The following is a 17,500-nucleotide window of genomic DNA, read 5'->3' on the forward strand; positions in this document are numbered from 1 at the left end:
ACCAATGATAATGTTAAAACAAATGATGATGATAGTAATAATAATAATAATAATAATAATAATAATAATAATAATAATGATAATAATAATAATAATAATAATAATGACAATGACGATGATGATGAGGGTGACGGTAATAATGATAATAAAAACAACAGTAACGATGATAATGAAAATAATAATAATGATGATAATAACAATAATATTAATAACAATGATAATGATAATAATAATAACAACAACAGCAACAATAATAACAATAATAATAATACTGATAATAATAATAATAATAATAATGATAGTGATAATAATGATAACAATGACGACGATGATGATGATGATAATTATAATACTGATAATAATAATAATGATGATGATGAGAGTGATGATAAAAATAACAATAATCATGATGATAATAATAGTAATGATAATGATAGTCACAATAGTAGTAAAATGATAACAGTAATAAAAACAATAACGATAACAACAACAACAACAATAATAGTGTTTATGATAATATCATCATTTTTGTTATTATACAACAATGATGATATTATCATAGATTATAATGAAATAATATTGTTATAATTATAATTATATCATATTATATTATAATACAATATAATATACTGTAATATGATATAATATATATGATATTATATAACATAACATAATATGATATGATATAATATAATATAATATAATATAATATATAATATATAATATAATAATACGAATCTAATATAATTATACTTAATATAATAATAAATTAATATAATTATACTTAATATAATAATAATCTAATATAATCATAATTTTAATATAATCATTATAAAATAATATAATTTTAATAATAACATAAATCTTATCATCATTTTAAACCTATTACTGTTACTGCCATCATTATCATCATTATCTTTCACCTTCTCTGTGTCACAGCTTCAAATCTCCTGTTTGTTTGTCTTCGTAATACCACTACAACCACACTCACAATACAAGAAATATAATGGAACACAGTATATACCCAAGTGATATAGTTGACATGGGAAACCTTACGAACCACGTCACAGAGGTCAAAAATTGGTGTGGCCTATAAAAGACAAGCATTTGTGCACGTAAGGTCACTGGCAAAAATGTCATTCGAGTTAGCAGAAATAACGAAGAATTTAAAGAAAAAGCTAAAAGGTCGATGAAATGCATTTAGATAAAGGTGATTTTAAGTCAACTTGAACAGAAAAATTCTCTGTAGATTTTCAGTTGCTGAATTCCAAAATACTCTATGGTTATAAATCAATAAGCAATGCATTGTAGCTGAATGAGCGTCAAACCAAAGTTTTGCCAAACATAACCGAATAATGGATCTTTAAGGAATGTGGACATGAAGCCAATTTTTTTTTATAGTAATACATGTTACACCAAGATGAAGTATACCATTTTTCTTGTTCTTTGACAAATGCAATGCTGAGGATGCGTAAATAGAACAGTTATTCCTCACATACAACTGGTCCCGATAAACCATTTTCTATCACACAATTTTGGGCACTAGTTCAAAGTGGCGAGATCTTACACGACTCCTAATCTGTACTGCCATATTATACGCACTAACGACGATCTGCATACAGGGAATTTTCTCTCTGTAAAGAAAAGGGTAATGAATGAGCAGCATAACTATGTGTTAACGTATCATATCTTAAAAATACTACTCGTTATTTAGAGTATCTCAAGACTGCTTTACGTACTCTGTTTGCATTAAGGCTAGATTAAAGTGCCTCTCATATTCATATAATGTCGAAACATCTCAATATAGCATAAATATTAATTAACATTGAACAGCAGGTAACACCAAAACTAAACTAAACTCCTTACATTGATCCATATGAAACTTGGATATGTCTCAGACATTAACCCGAAAAAAACAAATAATTCACAAATAATCTATTTTATAGTCCTTAGTTTACGTGATAGAAAATTGACATCATGGAGATAGTCAAAGAAAATGTAGTTGTAAAGTTGATAAGGGTTAACTCAAACATTTAGTTGTACCTAAAATTATTAACTTTGAGACATATTGACTATTTCTGTATAGAAAAACATACCATATATATAACTATGCTCTTATATCTATATGTGTGTATATTCTGATACTTGTTTCATATCAATTTTATTGTGTACGTGATTGCGTATTTTGCTGACATCAAAGGAGATTCTTTTATTGGTCAATATTAAAAACCCTCATTTAAAAAATATTTTGATATTTTAAAGACAAAAAATTGAAAATAAAATTATTAAAAATCTAAAATATAATCAAATCTCACAATACGATTTTTAAGAGCTATATTTAGGTAGACCAGAGATCTGGCTTGATTCCGCCTCTGGCCTTGCCTCACTCCACCAGCTGATCGCAACGAAAATGGCCGCCTCTCTCACCACTCTCGCTCGTCGCTATATTTCCACCACTCTCCGCAATGCCTCTGCTAGTGGAGGCGGCGCAGCCCATGACGGTAAGCTAATAAACTGGTATATCGTTTTGGTTGTAGAAAGTTTGGGAGAACCAATGGGATTAGACACAAATCGAGAAACCGGCAACTTGCCTTTCGAAACGACCTCAATTCTTCGAAATCACAAACATTTTTTTGTTTATTTTTGTATTGCCGAAGATGTGATCTTGATGCGCTAACTGTGGTTAAGTCTTAAAAGATTTAAGGGTATGGCGAGACTTCTTTCGTAGTTCACAGTCTGTTGAATGAAGATCGTCTGTGCCCCACACCTGGGAAAACACTTTTGTTCATTTTATTGTCTTGTCTTTAATAGACTAGTGTCGTATTTCTGTGATAGTTTTTTTTATAGCATGTGTTTGCTGGTGGTTTGCTACATTATCGAAACCTTATTAGTTGCCTTTAGGTTGAATGTGGCTTGCCCTTTAGTGATATTGATTATTATGGTTTTTCTGTTGGAATAAGCAGGGGTAACATTGTGGAATACGTCCGCCAAACGAGTCACAATGTTTTCAGTATCATTGGATTTCCGTTCACAGTCTACAATGCAGTTATATATATTTTATTGTGCGGATGCCCCTCTCAACCCCACATTCTTGGCCCCGATAGCAGGGGAGGGCATGAAAGGTGACCAGGAATATTATAAAATGTAAATGATGGATACAGAATCACACTATATTGTCTAATGCAGGAGGCTATGCCTGCTGCAGCACCCTTATGGGGGGGGGGGCTCTGCTACCCAACCCCCACCCAGGAAAACAAAGAATCCTCCATGAAGTTTATCTGACGCTCTCTCTTGTGTTACTACATGGAGTATTCTTTTTCCAGGGCAGAGGTTGGGTGGCTTGCAGGGGGCACAGCCCCTACATCAGACAATATAGTGACTGATTCTGTGTCTTATTTACATTTTACCCCACAATTTCCTTGGTATCTCTCATGCCCTCCCCAGCTATTGGGGCCAAGAATTTGGGTGTTTGGGGGTTTCCATGCAACAATTTCTACATATTTGGAAACTAAACAGTGAGAGGAATCCAATGATGCTGAAATTATTGTGATCTGTTTGCTGGATATATTCCAGAAAATTATTTAAACAAGTATCTGCTATGAAAATGCTGACAGATGTGCATGCCACTATTTTTCTATGTTGTTGCTTCTTTTCTGAGAATAGGTTACTTATAGCAATGTGCGGATATAGAGTGAAATGGATGCCACCATTGGTAATTGTTACAGAGAGTGACGCACCCTCCCAGAGAATAAGGCGAAAAAAAATTGATGTTTTTCTGCATGAAATCCTATGATTACATCGATTTTCGGCGTTGTTTCTTCTGCGAATGAATCATTCAGGAGATCGAGTACCATTTCTCCATCAACGATCTTGATTTGATATTCCCGTTAGCAGGGGAGGGCATGAAGTATATCAGGGAAATTATGGGGGCAAAACAAGCTTAAATAAGAATAATAACGATCTAAAATGCAGTACAAAAAACACTTAAAATTGGCTAATGAAACTCTACGGATGTAACCACCATCTTTGAAATTTTACGGGCTGACACGCCAGAAGTCAAAAACTCTACTGGAATTCACATGTTCCAATCCCACTAAAAAAACATATTGACCAATAAACCAACCTATTATATCAAAAGAATTGGCGTGACTTGGCGTGCCCTTCGGGCACTGCCCGAGGGGAGGGTTGATGGGGGGCAAGCCCCCCAACACCCCCCAGGACACATTCTCTCCACCATGGTATGTACGTCAAGACAGAGCTGCACTCACACAGTAAAATAATAAACCAGATACCTTTATATTCGGAAACGTGAAACTTTCGTTTCTTTGTATTGTTGGGATTGCTTCGATTTTAATCACCTTTTTCATCATTTGGAGCTCTTGAAGGGCTCAGATATATAACTGGGATATTTACTAAAGTCTAATTATTCTTCAATGCCACTGTAAAAGTTAAAAAGAACCTAGAATCAACACAACACTGGAAATACAACATTTCTCACCGGCTTTCAAGCTCGAAGTGAGTGGTATGGTGAGCTGTCAACCTGTGGCTGGCGCAAGGAAGTGCGAAACACTCAATGCGCAGGATTCTATATGAGGGTTGAGATAAATATAAAAATATGCAACTAAAGTATAATAACACTACTAAAAGACTTTAAAGGCATAAACACAGATAATTAGTCATATATCGTTTTGAAAAGCATGTAATACACGGACTAGTTCGTGGGCCAGTGTCATGTGTTTCTTCGCAAGATAAACAAGCTCATCGACTTTGAATTTGAAAGGCGGTCGCATGTTATATTTTCGTCATTTGATGGTGACTGTGAGGCCTGCGCATCTTAAACTATATGCTATCCCCTTCTATTTTTTCTTCCCTATAAGATGGCGGTGTCTATTTCCCTCTATCTATGTTTCTAGTGTTGCATTCATTCTAGGTTATTCCTAAGACTATACAGTAGCAGCAAAAGAGAAATGAATTTTAGTAACCATCCCAGTTTGATATCCGAGCCCATCAAAAGCCCTATTTTCCGGAAAAAAGTAATCCAGAAAGTAGAAAGAAACAAACAAAAGATTGTAGTTTCCAGATATAAAGGTATTTAGTTTATGATTTGTTGTTGTGAATGAAGCTCTTATCATGCTGTACATACCGAGGTGATGAGAATGTTTCTTGGGACATGCCTAGTCATGGGAACTTAAATTGTTTGATTAGGTTGGTTTATTGGTCAGTACGTTTTTTTGTGGGGTTTGAAAAGTGTAAATTCCTGTAGATTTTACCGAAGGTTGGGCCAACCCATAGTGTAGTTTCATTAGCTGACTTTAAGCATTTTTTGTGCTGGTTTAATGCATTTTTCCTCATTCTTTTTATTTGAGCCTGTTTTACCCCGTATTTTCCCAGATATACTTCACGATCAAGATCGTTGGAGAAATGGTACTCAATCTCCTCGATGATTCATTTGCAGAACAAACAATGCCGAAAATTTATGAAATTTGATTTCTTGCAGAAAAACCTCAATTTTTTTCAATATAGTTTCTGGGAGGTTGTGTCACTCTCGGTAACATCTATTATGGCACTGGATGAGAACATTGAATTTGAAAAAGTCAAGAAAGTGTGTAATTCTTTACTGTATGGACACACTCCCAACTCCGTCAGAAACTGATTTAACAAGCTAAGTAGCTATGCCTGGGCGTGTCCTTTGAATGGAGGGTTGTTAGGGGGCTCTTCCACCCATCACCCCCAGGGAAACATGGTCTTTACCTTGGTATGCATGACAAAATAGAACCAGTACAGAGTGGATGAGAAAGGTGCTTCTTGCATTTTTTTTCCTTCCGCCCTTTATTTGTGCCGTTAGTGTTTGTGTCTGAAGGTTATTTCTTGTACTAGTAAGTACATCTTTGGTAATTGCTAATGAGAGCGACGCACCCTCCAGAGACCAAGTCTCAAAACCAGGGTATCATGTGAACCCAGACACCCAGCCTAACCATTCTTACCTTCTATTTATTCCTTAGACAGGCCTCTTGTACCCCCTATTTATTAGCACTTCATGCCAACCTATGGAAAACAGGCATTAAGAACTGTTTATGGACTTTGATTCTGAGTGGTGATATGCAGTGGACAGTTTTGTCATTTACCGGTAATTATGTGACTGCAGCAGTATAAATGAAGTTGTTTCTTAGGTAATTGCTGAAGACCGCGATGCACCCTCGCAGAGACTAAGTCGGAAAAAAATGATGTTTTTCTGCATGAAATCCTATGATTTCATCGATTTTCGGCGTTGTTTCTTTTGTGAATGAATCGTTCAAGAGATCGAGTGCCATTTCTCCATCGACGATCTTGATTTGATAGTCCCGTTAGCAGGAGAGGGCATGAAGTATATCAGGGAAATTATGGGGTAAAACAAGCTTAAATAAGAAGAATAACGATCAAAAATGCATAAAACTAGCACAAAAAGCTCTTAAAATCGGCCAATGAAACTCTACGGGTGTAACCGCCATCTTTGAAAGTTTACTGACTGACGCGAAATAAATCAAAAACTCTACGGGAACCCAACCCACATTTCTGTAAAACTCTCCGGGAATTCACATGTTCTAACCCCCAAAAACGTATTGACCAATAAACCAATCTAATATATCAATATAAATTGCCGTGAGTAGGCGTGCCCTTCGGGCATTGCCTGAGGGGAGGGTTGATGGGGGGCAAGCCCCCCAACACCCCCCAGGACACATTCTCTCCACCATGGTATGTACGGCAAGACAGAGCTGCATTCACACCGTAAAATAATAAACCAAATACCTTTATATCCGGAAACGTGAAACTTTCGTTTCTTTGTACTGTTGGTATTGCTTCGATTTAATCACCTTTTTCCTCCTTTAGAGCTCTTGATGGGCTCAGATATAAAACTGGGATGGTTGCTGAAGTCTAATTATTCTTCGATGCCACTGTAAAGGTCTTAAAAAAGAACCCAGAATCAACACAACACTAGAAATGCAACATTTCTCACCGGCTTTCAATCTCGAAATGTGCGGGTTGGTGAGCTGTCAACCTGTGGCTGGTGCAAGAAAGTGTGAAACACTCGATGCGCAGGATTCGATTTGAGGGTATAGATAAATATAAAAATATGCAAATGAAGTATAATAACATTACTAAAAGACTTTACAGGTATATATGCGTACCAGCAGACACAGATAATTAGCCAAATATCGTTTTGACAAGCGCATAATGATACATGGAGTAGCTCGCGAACGCAAAAATGCGTTCGTGGGTCAGTGTCGTGTTTTTCCTAGCAAGATAAACAAGCTCATCGACTTTGAATTTGAAAGGCGGCCGCGTGTTATATTTTCGTCATTTAGCGGTGACTACAAGGCCAGTGCATCTTAAACTATACGCTATCCCCTTCTATTTTTCCCGTTCTATAAGATGGTGGTGTCCATTTTCCTCTCTCTACGCGCGTCGCAGTCTTGAACCTCTACCGTTTCTTATTCTATTTCTTATGCTCTGCAAGATGATGTCCATTTCCCCTCTATCTCCACGTGTTGCCCTCGTTAATTTATACCACAACTTTTTTTCCTCTATAGAAATATCATCTTTGATTTGCCCAGTCTTAGTGTATCTGTACAGTAAAGATTAATCAGAGATTGATTTATTTAATGTTAAAAAAAAAAGTTTTTCAAACAGATAACCCAGACTGTTGCCATAATACAGAGGTAATTTTACAGAATCCCTTTGCCTAATTGATTGTGATGATTTTGATGATTGATTCCTCTCTATTATCTAAATATATAGAAATTATGCTGCGGCAACCCTTCTGTTAGTGACAGTCTTGTTGCCTTGGGTGGATAGGCTATACTCTAACTCCTTGGATCCAGTTGCTTTACGACAATGTGCCTGTGTGGTTTATAGGTTGGGCGCTTGTGAATAATTTGTGCAGTGACAAGGCTATTCCCTCTCCTTTGCAATGTTATTTTCTCTCTACATTTTAACATTTCTCAATAATTTATCCAATAGTTTTAGGCAGGAATGTTGTTCTTATTTGAAAGTGCCCCTGGAAAGGTTAATGGGCAGTCCCCTCTTCTCCCCACCCCACTGATATGACTGAATAGTACCATCAGCCTCCAATGCTGAGTTTGTTTTTTTTTCTTTTTCTTACAACAGGTGGCGTGAAGCAATGGAAGATGCTGTCCTTTTTGGTTGCTCTTCCTGCTGTGGCACTCTGCATGGTGAACGCTTTCATGGCAGAACATGAAGCACGGCCAGAATTCATTGCTTATGAACACCTGCGACTTCGAACCAAGGTGAGTTATTAATTCCATGCAACTTTTTGGCAGTTGAGTATAAGGATATAGAACTAGGTCAGTTTGTGTATACAGATATCTCCTATATAATGTTGGTTTAAATTTAACCCATTTAGGCCAGTATATTTTGAAGCCGAAAAAACATTTCCGGGTGGCTACAAAATTGGCGGGTGGGGCTGCCCTGGACTCTGCCCACCCGCTGGCTGTGGCCTGCTGCTCAGTCGGAGCGCGAGCCCCGATACAGCGTCACACTGGCGGGCCGGCCGGCAATGTTTATTTTTTCGGGTGTCTCATATGTGGGACACCCGTTAATGGGTTAATAAAAGATTTATTTTACAATGTGTAGGATAAATGCCAAGCCACTTGATGTGAAAAGACAAAAGAATTCATTTTAATCCTGCCCCCAAAACCAGCCCAACCCAAGAAAAGAATGGAAAAATAGTATACAAACAAAAGTAAATAAATATTTGAATAATAACTTCTATTACTTACCCAAGGCACTGGCAGCCTTGTTTACTTGTTTATGCTTAATGAGTATTATCAATGCCGTAAGAAAATTGCAAACTACACAGGTTAAACTTGAACACTCTGGAAAGCAAGACACAAGTTGCATGAAGGGCAGAGAGACTAGTGCAATGTGGTTGGTTATGCTTTCCACTATGCATCATATTGTGTGCATCACTGGTCCAACAGTCACTAGTTGGATGATTGATTTTTGGGATAAAACTGAAATGGTCTTTGCTGGTTTCTCGGCAGTGGTTGTGGTAGGCAATGGCTGGTTATTGAGACTTCAGATTCAAGTTTGTGGCCATGGCATCTGTAGGATTATTGATATAGCATAGTATTAATTACCTCATTATAATTTCCTGAATTGACCCAAGAAAAAATAGTCTCATTTACTTGTATATACTTAATTGTGTGTATATATATATATTTTTTTTTTTACATTTCAGCGATTCCCATGGGGAGAAGGACAGAAGTCACTCTTCCACAATTCCCATGCTAATGCTCTTCCTGATGGATATGAAGAGGACGAGCACTAAAATCCTCTGAAGACACTTTGATTTTAGATATGATTGTAAGTTAAATGTAAATTGTATTACGAGACGAAGGTAATTTTATTTTTCATCTGTGACTTATTATGTACATACAGAGTTTGAGAGTCCAAGTATGAGTTCTTCTTATGATACATAATTGGAAAATAAAAGTGTAAATGTATGTTTTTGTTTCTTGTTTTCCTTGGTGATATGACTTAAATGCAGACAAGGCAGATGTATCTCTAGTTTACTAGAATACAATTTATAAAACTATTAATTGTACACAAGAATACAAGTTGTAAAATTATCAGTTCTACCCAAGAAGACAAATAAAACAAACTTTAAATATACACAAGAATACGTTAAACATCAGTTGTGCCAAAGTTTGTAAAACATTGTAGGGTCTTCAAGAGAGAGACAGAGAGCCATTCTTAATCTTGTCTTGTATCACTAGTTTTATTCTTAAAGAAAAGTGATATATATATATATATATATATATATATATATATATATATATATATATATATATATATATATATATATATATGTGATTGTATGTATGTGTGTGTATGTATGTGATTGTATGTATGTGTGTGTATGTACGTGATTGTATGTATGTGTGTGTATGTACGTGATTGTATGTGTGTGTATGTATGTGATTGTATGTATGTGTGTGTTTATGTATGTATGTATGTGTGTTTATATATGTATGTATGTGTTTATATATGTATGTATGTGTTTATATATGTATGTATGTGTGTTTATGTATGTATGTATGTGTGTTTATGTATGTATGTATGTGTGTGTATGTATGTGTGTATATGTATGTATATGCATATATATGTATGGATATGTATATCATTTATATTTATATTTCATAGTTTTGGTGTGGTTGATGACAACTTTCTCTGAGAGCCTTTACGATTTTAGTCAGTTGGTCAATAATGCTACATAGGAGCTAAAGATTTGCAAAGGCTTTTGTTAATCGGACAGAACTATAAAGCAATTTTATCCCAAGCATTTCAGCCTGTGGTGAACTGCATAGAGTGCTTGTCATGTAACCCAGTTGGTCCACATGTGCTTGTCAATCATGCCCACTCGTGTGGACAGGCCTTTAGGCGTGCACACGTCCAGTCTCCTGTGTACACAGTAACTTCGTGTGTGCAAGACAACATAGACTATTAACACTTCTTCAGAAATTTGTTTGTGTATAGGGAAACTTTTTTATCATTCATTTTGTAATTTATTGAGAAGCCAATACATAATTTTTTAAAAGCAGATATATATGTCAAGTACATGGCAACAATGACTGTTTGGAAGATATTTAATCAAGTGCATTGTTTTATCTTCCAGCCTGTCCACATCAGCAGGCACGATCAGTGGGCACTGCATGTACCCAATACCAATAGATCAAGCATGAAGTCATGTTTTTACTTTTTGTCTAAGGTTTAGTGTTTCAGATGGGGTTCATTCATACATTCAAGTGGTGTCAGAGCTGAGAAAGCTACTGGCTTAATAACCAAATCCATATGGAAATCAGTTATCAGTTTTCCTACCTCTACCATCCCCTCATGGGTGTGCTGGTTTCTCTGAAAATGCCATAATAGGGGTGTCCAGCAAAGATTTTTCATTTTCATTTTTTCATGGAGTGAAAAAGTATCAGTTTTGAGGGGATGGAATGTATGTAAATAATGCCCTAATTCTTGGTGTAAATGTAAAGGCAATAAGCCCAATAGATGTTTTTATTTTGCGTAAATAGTATGCAAAAGTGTGCATTACATTTTACCTACACACAATGATGTCAAGTCTTACTGATTAGAACCTGAATTTAGGCAGTGAACAAACTTTTTAATTATATGCCCTGCATATTTCTTATTTACATTTGATAAAATTTGAATCCATAGTTCGACTCTGGGAACAGTTGAAGGAAAATAAAATATTATACACGCACTGTATTTATTGCTGACATCAAATGGACAAAACTAACATTTTCTGCTACTAAAAAAGGGTACACTATGCTACCTGCTCGCTTCCTTACATAGAGAATTATGAATTATTTCTTAGAAAATTACAGTGAATATTTCCATAATCTATGTCCCATATGATACCACCCACTATATCAGATGCATTGTCATTAAAAATTAACCTCTGACCAGGATACCAGTACTCTATAAAGCATTCCCAGTATATTACAGCAGTTTACACACAAACATACATACAATCTCATACATGTGCATCCCTGCCAAATTTATCAAATCCTATAGCAAAGAAAGTTGCAATTTAAGACATGAGCTCGAGTTTGTTTAATACAAAATTTATTTCCCAAGAAAGGCACTAAATTCATATTACACTTCATTTTTATTAGTGAAGAGAGGAGCATTTGAGCAGTTGGGGATGATTGGTTGTGTGCAAAACCCGTCAATTACCAAATAATTGTCATCACCATTTGTTAGCCCAATTGTCCCCATACTGTCAAGTGCATTCTTTGCCCCAATAAAAAGAGTATAATTACATTTGTGACATAAAAAAAAAAAAAAAGTCTGCTTGGAATCTAACATTGGATATGAAAGTAACTGTTTGTTTAGCTTCTGTTTAGCACCTAAATGTTATTGCAAATTTGTTAACTGTTCTCAATAGCTATATATACTTAATGCAATATATTCAGTGCTAAATATTAATTCTCAATAAAATTATGAAACAAATCTACCATTAGCAGCATTTGTTCAATACTGTTTTCCTGTACTTAAACATGTAGCATTATATGATACAATGTGAAAGATACAAATCAAGCGCATGCCTTTTGCATCCATTAGATAAATTTTATAATCTGATCACATCCTTGGTAATCTGAGCTATTTAGCTTATTCTGTTAACCTGAGGATGTAGCTCCATGAGCTCATAAATGTTGGCCTCCCAGATCCTCGGGACTTGAGTATATACAGAGTTCTTTTATAACTGTTACTGAGAATCATATCTGTGATGTCACTTAAGTTTCCTCATTTCAGACTTGTATTAGTACTTTTAATTCTGGACTGATATTTTACTTTCAAATTAACTGGAATGGAAATCTCTTATTCTACTTAATCTGTTGATCCTGGGAGGGTGTTATGCATGCCCTGTCACCTCTGATTTTAATTTATCACTTGAAATTTCACATGGAAGCCTCCATAAAGCTTAGTCAGTTATTACAATAGTAACTTCACTAATGATATTTTTGGCATTAGAATTAAAACTATTGCAAAAATTCAAGGAACGGGTGAGGCTACATAGATTGGACTTAGTACTTATGAAGTCTTGGCTTTATTATGAAGCCGTCAGAAAAAAATGTACAGTGGACTGTGCAGGTACCCAACACTAATGAGTCAAGCATGAAGTCATGTTTTCACTTTTTTTATCCTAGAGCATGGATGGTTGAATGCACAAGGATAAAAAGAAAAATGTTTGTCACAAAAAAAAATTCATTACCAACATTTGAACTTTTGGGGTTTCCATATTCTAAATCTGATTGGACTTTTTTAACAATCTATTGTATTACAAAATTACCTATGCACTAATTGTAAAAAAAAATGCTAGTACATTTAGTAGAATTTTATTCTGCAGTATACTAAGGATGGAACTTTTAAATTTCTAATTGCAATATAGAAAAATAGGAGAGCAAAAAGCATACAAGAATCCTCATTTAACAATGCATCTGCATTGTTAAATAAACTAAACCTGTATAATTATAAGCACTCTTCTAATGTTTTTCAAATAAGTTTTACATGATATACTCCATTCATCTCTCTTTCATGGATATGTTATTGAAGAAATAGTCTTATTACTGAAGAAAAAGTAGTACAATGAAGACAACCTAATCTATTTGAAACCAAATATCTCTATATATATATTTTTTTTTACATTCTAGTTCACTAATAACTATATACAGCAATAAAGCATTTGCCTTTAACAGATTGAGCTTTATTAATGTTTTTGAAACCTATAAAAAGAAAGAAAAAAATTCTTTGGTCTTCAAAATTTTAGCATTCTACCTACATTATCTTTGTTAATAGAATAAAAGAGGAAAAACAACCACTCGTAAATTAAACAAAGTGTATGATGTCCCAACTTATTACTTTCACTTCCAAGTAAATCTTTAACTCCCCCACTCCCCTAAAGGAGAGATGAAGGATAAACACGATGGCGTACAAAACCCTTGCCTTTCGTATTTTTGCTGTTACAATTAGCCTGACATTAAAAGACTATATTTTAGCATGTGGGTTCATTGCATGCTCACATTAGTTAATTTACCAAACATTAGCTTGAGTCTTCCACCAGTTGCCTTAAAGAAAGATGGAAGGAAAAGTGACTTCTAATACCTTAAGAAAAGAAAGAAAGAAAGAAAAAAAAGCAGGGGGAGAACAAATAAACAGAAAATAACTAAGAAGGCTTGTCAATACTGTGAAAAGCTGCTAGAAGCACTGTTAGAACATATTCAAATGGTACCAAAGAACTTGAAGCAGAATCCAATATTATTTCAAGGATTATTTTTACCCGCATAAAATGAAGAGGGAACAAAAATATAATGATAGTCTTACATCTGTAAAACTTCATTTTTTTTTCTCCTAATTATGGAGCCGAGTCCTTTAGATGTACTCAAAGATAGGCCTCACTGCATAACAAGAAGTAGAAGAAGAAGAAGGGGGAAAGCTCTATACAACTACACTGATTTTGATAAGTTAGTTTAAATAGGTCCTTGGAACTGAGAACTGAGTGATATCATTGCTTTAATACCCTATATAAATTGCTAATTCCATATGGGAAGTTTTTTCAAACAAAATTAGACTTAATTTATTATTTGGGTTTAACCCTTCAGTATTTATATCAATAGTTAGGTTATGAAACTAATATATGTCAATTAATTCCATAAACCCTGGAAGTGTTTGTAACCTTTGGCAAATAAGCATAAAAGATGGGAAAGCCATATCAGGAGCTGTTTTGTTCCTTCTTATCTGGAAAAGTAGTTCAATGCTGCAGGGACTTTACAAGTTAATACAACATTGAGCTAATTAACCCTTTGGATATTACATTTTTATTACATGATGAGGACATTTAACTTGAGAGAATAAAAAAGAAAACAAAACATTGAAAACAATATGACTACATGGTAGAAACCAAGGACATACAAATATTAAACTTGCTCAATTTGGCACTATTTCCCCTATGGACAAAAATATAAATCTTATAAAAAAGAGAACCCATGTGCAATCCATGCATAACTTTCATTATATCTATTACCTGACTTAAAATATGAAGAAAAGTTTGGCAGATTCTAGAACAGTATAAAACACCCATATAACACTTCCCACCTTCTCTCATGAAGACATAAGCAGATCCTACTTTGAAGAGAAATGCCAAAGACCCAGAAATGATTAAACACAGTATATTTTGGAACTCCTCTAAGGGTTTCTGATCACGGAACAAACCACTTCAAAAGTGTCAAGTACTCAAAGCTGACCTTTTCAATGGGCACCATACAAAGTAGCTCTTTAGTTATTTTTTCGTGGAAAACTCAAATGGCGGGTAAGGATAGTTGAAATGGCAGTTTACCATCTTCCTGTGATCCTTTGCAAGATACATGCAATCAAAACTGACATTTTCTACATTTTCAGTACCTCATTTCATAGGTGGTATTCTAATACTGCTAAAAGGCCATGAGCAATTCTACAAGAATGGTCCTTCATTCAGTCAAAACGGGTGCACTCTGAATATCATAATCATTGTATAATCAGGAGAATAATGAGTAACTTTTCATTATTAACTAATACATTGATTGGTTATTTGTAAAATGAATGAAGATTTGTTACAAAATTTGATACTCTAAATTGTAACATGTCAAACAAAATCTCAAAAATCACTCATCAGAGCTATGTAATGATATGTAAGCCAGTCTCATGCTGGAAATATATGTAGTGACATGCTGTAATTATACAATATAAAATTTTACAATAGTTTCATGACTATTATTTTTTAAAAGCTGAAGGCATGTGAAAGAGCATAAAACTGTTCTAATTGGATTAAGCAAAGTAGGTAGACTACATCACTAGCAATAATTGACAAGCACTAAAATTGCTCATTTACTCACCACAAGTAAAAAATAATGTATGTTTATTTTCCAACAAGTACCCTGGTTAATTCAAAAAATATATATCCGGATAATATTACACGTCTGAGCTTTTGGTAATTATTTCAAATAGTACTTCTAGCTATGATACATTGTTGGGTTGGGAATCAGAAAATCCATGAAATGACTGTCTACCCTTCTTTGACTGAACAGTTCAGTCAGTTACCAGAATGAACACCTAATACTTTACCATACTGACAGCTACACTTTGAGAGGTTCACTCCATCACTGTGAACAAATAAGGAAATTCAAGTTGCTCTCTAAAGACATGGACTCTTCTATTACTTATTTCTCAACATGGCTTTCTTGTGCAACAGAGGACCTCTTCTATTCTGTAAGTCTAACGTGTCTGTCTCTGACAAGTCTGGCTCGCTCCCTGGCCATGGAGACGCGGATGTTTTCTTGCTGGTGGTACTTCCATAGCTTCAACCAGGAGAACATTGCCAGTCCTACCCAGCAGACCCACAGAGTCCATGCTCCAAACTGCAAAGGGGAAGGATCGAATTACCAATTTCTCATTGTTCATTTTTTTTTTTAAATAAAAGAAAATTAAGAATTAAAAATAATACTACCAAATAAAGCTAACTCTGTTTATAAATACTTTTTTGTCATATATCTGTGTGCATATAATAAGCATACTAATGAAATATAGTTGTGCACAAACACAACACAGCATTAATCAGCTCTGTCTTATGGAACTGTACTCAACACAACCAGCATATTTTTCTCCTAAAACAGATGTATTTGTACAATGCACACTGCATTTTGGCATCTAATATAGAATAAACTACTTCGTGTACACAAAGTCTGCTGCCTTCACATGAAACATGAAATCTTCAATCTTCACCAACAATCTATGCTGTTTGATGTTCTAGATGTATATCTTTCTGGAACTATGTTATGCAACTGATTGTGATGATTAAAAAAAAAAAAATTGTCTCATGATGACAGATAAAGGTACATTCTCATCAGTATATACCTAGCAGTTCACCAGTTAACAGACATTATATAAAGTTTCATTAAGCTCCTTTCATATTAAAATAACTGACACCCTTTTTAACATTAATCAAAATACCTGAAATACAGTATCACCACAGGTAGTGGCAAGGTGTTACAGCTATTCATATATTTGCTTTTTTGAATCAGATCTTCACCTTTTTAATGATCAGAGTATGCTGAAATATCTTCACAATACAAGAGATGTATTTGACCGGTTTCGATTACGTCTTCATCAGAAATACATGTATTTCTGATGAAGACGTAATCGAAAGCAGTCAAATACATCTCTTGTATTGTGAAGATATCCAGTCTCATTCATACCTTTTCTACATTTGTTAACATGGATACGGTTCATCATAAATTAGATAAAATTTCTGCTTTTCAACCGAATGATCAGAGAATACATATGTTCCCATACTGGAATTAAGCCATTGGAACTGGGTGACAAGGAGGTCTCAACATGAAAAATCTAGACAAAGGGCAGCTAACAGGAAAGTCTCATCATGTAAAATTTTGGTTGAGGGCCGTGGCAACAGGAGAATTATGCCATGGAATACTGTTACCAAATAGCTAATGACAGGGAGGGAGAATGACTCAGTGAGCCTTTAGGAAGGGGCTACTGCATTATTTCTGCTGGTAAACGAGGCTGGAGTGTACCATGTACCATATGTAGGCCATGAATGGAAGATTTTGGTCCACAAACAAAATGTGAGAGACCCTCATGCAATGGGTTAATATCAAGGTCACTGGCACATAATAAAAACAATGTTCCTCATCCTTCCTCTTTTACTCGGGACAAGCCAATTATTGCTCTTCAAGGAAAGTATTGAGAAATGAGGGTTTATGCCAAGTTTGGAATACTGTACTTCTAGAACTAACACCATCAGAGTCATAAAACATAATGCATTTATAGTACAGAATAGAGAACATCATACCCCTTTAAGGGATAAGTGCCATCTGGAATTCTGGCTGGACATTACCATGATGTAAAAATGTCATCTGTCTTCACTGAGTACTTC

At 35.0% G+C, this 17,500-nt stretch overlaps 2 protein-coding genes across 2 annotated transcripts in view; one reads left to right on the plus strand and one right to left on the minus strand.

Annotated features, from left to right (window-relative positions):
• The first annotated feature begins 2,345 nt into the window (after positions 1–2,345).
• On the plus strand, positions 2,346–9,503 carry LOC113829340 (cytochrome c oxidase subunit 6A, mitochondrial). Its single transcript, XM_027382496.2, has 3 exons — positions 2,346–2,501; positions 8,146–8,285; positions 9,239–9,503. Exons 1-3 carry the CDS (start codon positions 2,411–2,413, stop codon positions 9,326–9,328), a joined length of 321 nt encoding a protein of 106 aa, XP_027238297.1. The 5' UTR covers positions 2,346–2,410; the 3' UTR covers positions 9,329–9,503.
• A 1,763-nt stretch (positions 9,504–11,266) lies between these two features.
• The window catches only part of LOC113829339 (transmembrane protein 179), a 15,703-nt gene continuing 9,469 nt past the window's right edge, over positions 11,267–17,500 (minus strand). The window contains exon 5 of the mRNA XM_070130224.1: positions 11,267–15,965. Coding sequence (XP_069986325.1) covers positions 15,810–15,965 — 156 coding nt within the window. The 3' untranslated portion in view covers positions 11,267–15,809. The remainder of the gene's footprint in view (positions 15,966–17,500) is intronic.

Source organism: Penaeus vannamei, chromosome 2, assembly GCF_042767895.1.
Source record: "Penaeus vannamei isolate JL-2024 chromosome 2, ASM4276789v1, whole genome shotgun sequence".
In the NCBI taxonomy this organism is placed as follows: domain Eukaryota; kingdom Metazoa; phylum Arthropoda; class Malacostraca; order Decapoda; family Penaeidae; genus Penaeus; species Penaeus vannamei.

Bases quoted from the DNA above. Each gene is read 5' to 3' on its own strand.
- LOC113829340 (XM_027382496.2), top strand. From the start codon at position 2,411: ATGGCCGCCTCTCTCACCACTCTCGCTCGTCGCTATATTTCCACCACT. The intron at 2,502-8,145 runs GTAAGCTAATAA...TTCTTACAACAG, and splicing joins AGGCGGCGCAGCCCATGACG to GTGGCGTGAAGCAATGGAAG. The intron at 8,286-9,238 runs GTGAGTTATTAA...TTTACATTTCAG, and splicing joins ACCTGCGACTTCGAACCAAG to CGATTCCCATGGGGAGAAGG.